General features: G+C 41.7%; 1 protein-coding gene across 1 annotated transcript; it reads right to left on the reverse strand.

Annotated features, from left to right (window-relative positions):
• Positions 1–4,817: 4,817 nt before the first annotated feature.
• Positions 4,818–8,080, reverse strand: GDF2 (growth differentiation factor 2). The gene is made up of 2 exons (XM_040071672.2): positions 7,645–8,080; positions 4,818–5,993 (listed from the first exon to the last, which is right to left on the reverse strand). The coding sequence occupies exons 1-2, from the start codon at positions 7,988–7,990 to the stop codon at positions 5,053–5,055; spliced, it is 1,287 nt and encodes a 428-aa protein (XP_039927606.1). The 5' UTR covers positions 7,991–8,080; the 3' UTR covers positions 4,818–5,052.
• Positions 8,081–9,384: the final 1,304 nt, after the last annotated feature.

Consider the following 9,384-nt stretch of genomic DNA (forward strand, 5'->3'; position numbering starts at 1 on the left):
AGCCTGGACCTCTGGAGGGACTGATAAGAGATTGATCAAGCTGAGGTACCCACAGCAAAGACTTTATAAATTTGCCATCTCATTTCAGAAAAATGAAAAATTTTATTATTTCATATTATTCATTCTTTATGCTTGTGGGCAGTTTGTTTGTTAAATAAACAGTTTTTTCCACTTTTCTCTGAGGAAGTTCTTTCCAAGACCAGTTGGAGAAGGGGCCATTTGGGTTTGCTTCCCAGAGGGACCCTATTAGAAGGATTTCTCCCAAATTGGCCCTAAACCAAGACAACACTCTGTCAAGCCTTCCTATTCCAGGGTTATATTTGAAACAGTGAGTGGTCCAGTCACCCACAGCAGGCTTTGTTTAGTGGCCATCACGGATGGCTGCCACCAAACCAATCTGATTCCTGCAGATGGTTCAGCTGATGCCCCTGATGACTTGTCCTGGCCCTGCTGCCCGCCTTGCTGGTGTGTGGCCCCTTTAGCTGGGCAGCTGTAAAGGACTGGCTTTCTTGGAGGCTGCTGGGTCAGAGGCTTTGGTTGCCAGCCCGGCACAAAGGGCCAGGCTGCCGGGATGCTGCTCCTTCAGCTCCTTTGGTGCGCTGGGAGTGCCAAGGCCTCTCTGAGGGCTAATGGTGGGTGCGCCAGGCTCGGCCAAACCAAACACCTCAGCAAGGGGATGAGCACAGCCAGGGCTACACTGAAGTGATCCTCCTTGTCAGGCTTTCAGCTGAATTATAACTGATAGTCCAGCAGAAGCTTTAAGGAAGATGACAGAGAAGAAAGAGGTGCAGCTTAGGACAAAGTGTTTCGGAGGGTGCCAGGAGGAAGAAACCAGGGAAGACAAGGCAGTGGGCCAGCTTGGAGGCACGGAGAGGGCAAAAGATGCTGCGGGCAACCCAGAGCGAGATGGCAGGAGACAGCTTTATGCTGAGAGGCATTAAGGTACTGTGGGAGGGACGGGAAGAAAACGTGTGGGAGCGGCAGTGGCGTGGGAACGCAGGGGGCGCAGCAGCGCCGCAGCCGGAGGTGGCCCGGGGGCAGCGCGGGCGCCCGGCCCGGGGTCTCGCTCGGGCCGGCCCGGCCGTGCCACCGAGGCAGCGCTCGGAAAAAGCACTGATGGCTGAGGGCAGGCCGTGGGTGGCTCTGAGGCCGCCGGTGGGCTCCAGTGAGAGCCGGGGCGGCGCGGAGCGGGTGTGCGCCTCGGACAGGCTGAGTCCCACCCGGCAGGCGGAGAGCACAGCTCCGAGCCCCTCGGGAATTGCCGAGGGACCTGCCTGTTTCCGAAAGCTGAACACTCAGCAAATGCTGCGCTGGGAAGTTAACAAGAGAGAAAGGACGTGGTCGTCACAGGCAATGTCCCGTTAGCTCTTCGGAGCAGCCAGAGAGGATGTGGAGCACTCCCGCAGTCCGAGGACAGGGTCTTGCCTCACAGACATTGCTCACTTACTATGTTGGCTTTGCCAGCTTAGTATGTGTTTCTACCTATACCTTGCGACTCTTAGCAGTAACAAAGCCATTCATTGCTGTCTGTGAGGAGTTACTGCAAGGTAACTGATATTTCCTGGAGTTCACAGTGTGTGGCGATGTGGACCTCCTGGGTGCATGGCCACACACCTGTGTGCATTACCTGTGTGGTAAAGGCCAGGCTCTGACGAAGCTGCAATCACCTGTGCTGGGAGCAGCGTTAACCATGTAAGGCATAGCTGTGTCTGAAGCGATGGGTTTCCCTTAGAGGCCATCTTAAACATTTTATTCTGAACATCAGGAATTGGTAATTTACCTCAATGTTTCTATATTGATAGGATCTTTACAGTATAAAGGAATCTGAGCAGATCCTAGCCAAACACCTCCAGATTCCCATAAGGCTATTGCCTCTTCACCTGTAGAGAAGAACAGTGAAAATGGAGACATTTTTTGTTTTAGTGACTGCTGATTCTGTATTGTTAAGTTGCATCAGCTGCTTTCCTGTGTTGAGACATGGCATGGAGGAGTGGGTGAGGTCAGAGGACACTGTGTCTGCTGCGTACACAGACAAGGTGGGAAGCTATGTAAAAATAGCACCAGCTATATCTTCTGACCAGCCTCCACCAGCTTACCATGTTTATCTATGCAGACTGAAGTGCTATAGGTTAGCCTTAAAATTGGCTGTGGAGTTAGCTGGTGAGTCTGATGTTACAGGACAATTACACAGATAGGTAACAGGCCTGAGAAGGAGCACATACATCAGTCTTGTGTTTATGTTAAACAAATAAGTTTTAATTTTAACTGTGCATCGGCTGAACACTGCACAAGCCCCAACCTGCTCCTCAGTAACAGCAAGTTGCTGGTCAACATTCATAATCCAGTTATGAGAGAGAGGTTTCTCAGTGTCCAGTGGGGGCCAGCTTGAAGCAGGGGCAAGATGCTTACCTGTTCTTCACTGCCTGTAAACTCTCTAGAACCATCATGACCACCTGGCTGACTTGTATCTGAAAGCATTTGAAACCTGAGCGATCTCAAACAATTATTTAAAATAAAATGAGCAGAACATAAATCAAGCTGCTAAATGTAAAGCCAAACATCAATTTGACATGCACTTCTGCCATCTGAAGGTAGCAGCAGCTGTTGCCACTACTGGGTTCTCATTTCTTCTTGACCCTGTTCATTACCTTATGCAAAGATTCATGTTTCATTTCACTACCATGCCGACAAAAATGTCAAGCCAATAAGCATATGATCATTAAAGCTGGCTGGAAGCTCAACTGATTTTTTTCACTGAAATATAAAAACAACTTCTAGTTCAGTTTTGTGATGGGATTTGTAGGTCTTCTCTGGAATTCTGATTGCATAGCTAGGAGCTGAGGTTTTGATCCAAAATATGTTTGGGGTATTTTTTTTCGCCCAGCCAAATAAGGGAAGTAAAGATCAATGTTTGACTTCAGAATGTAACACACACCCCCCTGCCCCCCACCCCCCAGCCCAATTCTTGAGAATTTACCTCTGTGAAGGTTTTTCTCATTTCCCAATTTTTCATTTAATTATGGACAAAGTCCTGTATTCAGTGAAGTCAAAATATAACTAGGACCTTGTGTTTAGATGACTGGAGGGCATTTAGCTACAATTACATTGACACCAGGGTGAATAAGTCTTCTAATGTGATTCCACCAAGTCCATGTTTGGTTGTTTCTGTCACTTAAGAGAAGTTTTGCAAAATATCGGGAGCTTAGGAGAGAGGAACAAAATAGGGAGAGAATAAAGGGGGGGTCTGGTAGGAGGAAGACATAAAGATGACTGTAATATGACAGAAGCCAGTGGTAAAATGATTACTGCTGTGGGAAACTTAAGAGGTTAATGGCATGCAGCTAGGGACGTATAGAGTTTGCATGGACCCACATCTCAGATCTGATCCAATTGCAGACCAGTTCTAAAGAAAAAGACTATAAATCAGTTCAAGAATTCTAGTGAATCGTGCTTTGTGCTCATGGTTTGTGATCTAACCAGAAGTTCATGATGGAATTACAACTGCTCTGCTCCCACTCACCTGCTATTTGCTCTGTATTAGGTTAACAACAGTAAATAAACTGTGTATTGGATTTCAAGCTGACCTGTTCATGCCAAATGAATTTGTCTTGCCCACAGGCTGTCCTAATTCAAAACATATGTATCAATTTAAATTCTGTCCTTTCCATATATTAGGGTACTGTTTACATTTTTGCATCATCAATATTCTTCACCTTTTTGAACCGATGTGTAGTTTGTTAAGGCTTTGGTTCAAAAGGTTTCTCAGGTAGATGTATGTTAGCTGGTGAAGGAGTAGAAGTGAGGTGCACTATGGTGATGTTTTGCGGCACTTACACCTGTCACTTGCAACCAACAGAAGACAGTTTGTCCTTTTACAGGCACAACCTCCATTAGCATCAAAGGAAGCTTACCTTAATTGCAGGAAAAATGGGGTCCTTGTTTAGTGAAAATATAATTGGAGTCATAAGAATGATAGTATGATAGTATATTTCTCATACAGCAATGTAATAGGACACAGGAGTTTTCCATTTTTCCCAGTCTTCTAAGGGATGAAAGAATTTTGTATGTAAAATAGAGTTTCTCCTAAGAAGAAATTTTTAAAAAATCAGAACCTCATGCAAGCCTCTGAACAACAAATTTAGGCCCCTATATAAGCAGCCTGGGCTTTTCAAAAGTGCTGAGCTCTGCCAACCCCCACTGCTCTTAGGATACAGCTTCTGAGGCTGGACATCATTTGACTGCATGTTCTTGCAAAGAAATACTAAGAATATGCAGTAGGTCAAAGTGGCTCCTTATCTTTGTGCGGCGATAAGGGCTGCTGCTCCTCCTAGGAAACAGTGTCTTAGAAGCGGAAGGCTGCACTTCTTATCATTCAAGTATGTGCCATAAAGGGGTAAAAATAGGGACACTGAGGATAAGAAAGCTGAGACTAAGGCACCTGCTACCCACAGAAGGAAACTTGGGAATGAAATAAGTGAGAGTCTCTTCTGTTTTGAATACTGCAAATCTTCACTTACAGGAACAAATAATTTGCCTGTAAAAGCCTCTGAGATTACTGATATGAGAAAAAGCTTCCTGGATTTAGATTTCTGACTTTATCATGCAGACAACGTTCCATTTACTGAGTTTTACTGAAGTTGAAAATGTCAGAGTTGTCTGAGAGAATTAGATTTCAAGAGCTGTTAAACATTTGAAGAACAACCTAAACTCCCATTGAAAATCCTCTAGTTTGTGACCTAAATACTGTTGATTAAACAGAAAGTTTGAAATAAGGCATTGACTTTGTATCACTGTCACCAGATAATGCATAGTTCAGTCAATCTCACAGTATTTTAATCCAGTATTCACTTTGCCATGATATATAATGCAGGCTATTTACAATGATTGCCATTCTTTAAATGCCAATTTTCCCTTAAAACAAGCAGCAACAACCAGCCCCATACACTGCTCCAAATGTTGTTTGCAATGGTCTTCATTTGCATCGCTATTGTACAGATTTACATAGGACAGAAAAAGGGGATGTTCCTACTCTTAGAGATTCTGCCTTGTTTACTACCTGCAGCCACATTCTGCCACTTTCATCCCTTCATAGTTATATATCAAAGTGGGAACACCAGCATCATCCTTATAAAGAATGGAAATTGAATCCAGTTTGGTTGGAACACAACAGGCCTTGGAGGCTTTTTTGGGATTTTGGAGATGCACCAGAGTTTGGACAATAGCATGTTTAGTTGGGGTGACGTTATCTGTCAGAGGGAAGAAACAACCTCCTTTACACTCAAAAGCCTCATAATCTTTTGGTGCAATGATCCAGGAATCCCAGCCAATCTCTTCAAAGTTCACATGGAGGGAAGTTCTCCTGCAGTGGTTGGCTCCAACGCTTCTCTTGCTTCTGGAGGAGTGCCGGTGGGATCCAGTGATGGCCTTTACCTCTCCCTGTTGTTCCTCTTCAGATGAAGTGTTGTTCTTCCCTAGTTTCTTGAGCACACTTTCTTGTTCATGAACAATCATCTCGCGGAGCTCCACTTTAGTCTCTTTTGTCCCATTGCTGCGGTCATTGGAGAACACTATTAACAGGGGCAGATTTTTAGTGTCAGGGGTAACACTGACATCCAGCTTCCCACAAGTAAAACCACTCAGAGCTTTAGTCTCTATAACAACCTCCAGCTTATTTTTAGTCTCCAGTTTGTCTGCCCTGACCCATCTTTTTACAGCACTGGACACTTCAAACATCTTCCAACCACATTCCTGGATATTGTGGGAGACAAGGGAGGATTTGGTACTTTCTGGGTTTCCCCAGTGGCCATCATCTAGAACATCATAAATTACCATCTTGCCTTCCAGCCTAGAGAGAGACCCAACTTCCCTTTGACAGGAGATATAAATTCTCAGTTCAGCTCTTGTGATTTCCTCATATTGTGGAATAGAGATGTTGAAGAACAAAATGTGTTTCTGAAATGGGTTTTCTTCTGGTGAATCTAAGGAAACAACATCTGCAACAGGAAATTAAAACATGTGGTTACAGTGCTTCTGACTGTCCAAGTAACAGGATTTTGAAAGACTCAGGGTGTATTTTGGGGATAAAATAAGAACATGGTAACACAACATTAAAAAAAAAAAAAAAAAATCCTGTCTTCTGGCCAAGTTTCAAGGGCAAAGAGTGAAAAGAGGAAATGCAAGTCCCTGATGTTGGTAGTATTTTACTGTGATTGCATAGCCAGATGAGTGTGTGGAAGGAAGCATGAAGAGGCTGCCTAGAACAAACTATGGATGATACTGGGCGTACAAAGTACATAAATAAGGCAGGTGCAGAGTTTTCAGATTTGGCAATTTGCTAAAGATATTTTTACACAAAGAATTTGTAAAAAACCCCAAAGATTTCCTACTCTTATAATCATGCACGGGATGAACTGCTCTAATATACATATTTACTTGTCTTTAAGTGGCTGTGCTGAGGCTTTTTTTGTTGTATTCAGATGTTTGAAAGCAGCTTAGACTGCGAGTTTGGGGAAATGGAAAACTTTTTAAAATCCTGAATTGAAGCTCCAGTGGCAGTCTGAACTAGGATTTGGTGATAAACAGCCCAGGTCCCAGACTGTTCCTGTGATTTTGTGTGGATTTGTTCACGTTTGTTTGTTGTCTCCAAATCTATGTGCAGTACCAGCAACTCTGCCTTGGGAGGGGCAAATATTTGGCTGGCAGATGAGATTGGTAGTGTTTGAAAGTCACCCCTGATGTCTATTAAATGCTCAATGTAAACTAACTGCTTAACCATGACTGGGTTTTTAGGGCAATTTTAATTGGCTGTTGCTACCATTTTTTTCAGATCATTTACCCTCTAAAGTAGTGTGAAGGGAGAGTGAGATATGGGAACTATAATCTACATCCTATTGTTGAGATTTCTTTCTATTTCAGGACTAGGGACACTAGTTTGGGAATCTGGAGTTCTCTGTAGTGTTGTTACCTGTGTATGTCTATTTTTCAAATGAACAGAAACTTCATTTCTCCCTGTTTAATTTTTATAACAAGGATTGCACTTCTAATTTTTTTACTGCCTGATGGATCTTTGAAAAATCTATTTCATATTACATAGATGGGATCTTGATTTTTTTCTGTTGAGATAAGCATGACTAATGATTTCCATATAAATCTTTGTCTATCCCATAATTTTGGAGGAGCAGTGCTGTTCCTTGCTTGGATCCAGTGACAAATTTCTCAGTTGGTTGCTGTAGTTTTTAAATATGTACAGAGCCCACCAGAAAGAAAAGCTCTCTAGCAGCAGTCTCAATTATAGGTGATTAAAAGTTTGCATGCTAACACAAAAACTCAGTTCCAAATATCTAAGATTGAGAAACATACTTCATATAAACCTTGTTATTTGGCGCATCATCTTAGTTCAGGCATTTGAGAAGAGAATATTGTACAGTGAAAATATCAATGAAGAAAACAAAAGGTAACTGCATTTTTTTAAGATTGAAAAAGAACCATAGAGTAAGAATACAATCCAAAATTTTAATGTTTAATTTCAAAAGTATCTGTGGAAGTTAGGATTTCAGTTTTCTCTGAATTTCAAAAGAATCTGACTATTTGCTATTCATGTACTTCTTTAAAAATTGTAGTCCACATATTGAGGACTTTTCCTACCTTCAGTACTGAAGCTCCTTACAATGTTGGATGCAGGTATGGAGGACTTGTCTGCAGCATATCTGTTGTATAAATCAATCATGAACTGTGGTGGTTCTTCTTTGGTCTTCACTTGTGAGGGGACTTTTGACAAATTCAAACTCCTTAGTAAATCCATCTTCATATTCTCCAAGAAAGATTTAAAGTTGAAATGGGTCTCATCTTCTACTTCCCCAGGATCATGAAAGTGCGCATCAGACTTTCCCATAGCTGATAGCCTGTCCCAGTCTTCCAAAGGCTTGCCTCTTGTCAAACAAGCAATTATGTTGAAAACAGACAGTGCAGCTAATACTCCAAAACAATGCATTTTTTCTATATTTGTTTCCCAGTGGAGAGACAAGAGGACAAAGGTATTTTAGCTGATTGCCAGTCTTGTTTCCATACAGGCAGAGGAAAGAAGATGTAAGGGAAAAAACTGGAATGCCCTTTGCAAATCACTTTCTTGTGTTCTTTTTGCAGTCTGCTTCAAACCCCAGCCTCTTGTCAGTTGTCAAGCAGATTGGTCGTACACTTGTCCTTATCAGAGTCATTGATGCCATGCTTCAGCTTCTGTTATCTAGCAAAGCTCTTAGTTAATGAAGATTCTGTAAACATCTGACAAACACATGTGGCTGGTGGGAAGGACATTGTATATTGTAAAGAATCCACATTTCACTTTAGGGTCATCTTTGCTTAATTACATTCTTCTATCATTTCCTTGCCAACACAGAGAGAAGCTTTCTTAGGGACGCAAAAGTTTACACTGTTTTCAGCAAAACTAGAAAATACACATCTAGAACAAAATCACTCTATTAGCTATTATCAAATAACATCTCACAAATCTTTTATACAGTCTCTTCACATACAATCAGAAAATGCACGTTAGTTTGATGGAGACCTGTGGTTCTGCACGACATGATCTCATGACATTACAAACAACCTTAAAAGTTCTTTCCATTTATCAGCCAAGGGCTATTGTTTGTACACAGTGAAATATCTGTTTTGTGTCAAGTTTGCTTCATGTTGTTTGCAGGCATGTCCATTTTCAGTTTGATTCCTTTGGTGTCTGGGAATTTAGGCTTGTTTTTATAGTATCTTATGTAATATATTTCATAGATTCATGATGGTCAATCCAGTCCAAGGACAACCAGTCATTTTTACAGCAACCTCAAAATGAAGACAGAACTAGGTCTTCTAAGGCCACAAGGAAAGTAAGAAGTCCTTTTGAAGATACAGATTATCTCTGAAGATTGTGTGCATGAGAAGAACAGGCCTAGGCAAATTAATTTCTCATGATGCAGAAGAAAAACCAGGTTTATTTATCTTAATGAATGTATTATGATTTAATCTAATGATACATAATTGCTTTTTCTGTACTATTGATGCATAATTTTTTCTACAAACCACTCAATTCATACTGTAGACATGACAAAAAAATCTGAAAATTATTATGAGCTTTTACATTTACAAAAATCTCATTGCAAATATGTGGTCAAGGTTTTGTCTTTTTTGGCCATTCCTTTTGTTTTTTAGTGGTGGATACACAGCATTTAAAGTGATCAGAGACTTCTGTGGTGCTTGCTTATTGTCTGTTCAAGTGATAACTTGGATCCAAGATCCTGGTTAATTATGTTCCTATGACATAAAGTCAAAAAGGATTGCTTAGCACTGATCCTAGTCTCCTGCATAGCAAGACTTTTATTTACTCAGGGCCTTTGTGTT

The sequence above is a fragment of the Hirundo rustica genome, chromosome 8 (genome assembly GCF_015227805.2).
Source record: "Hirundo rustica isolate bHirRus1 chromosome 8, bHirRus1.pri.v3, whole genome shotgun sequence".
NCBI lineage: Eukaryota > Metazoa > Chordata > Aves > Passeriformes > Hirundinidae > Hirundo > Hirundo rustica.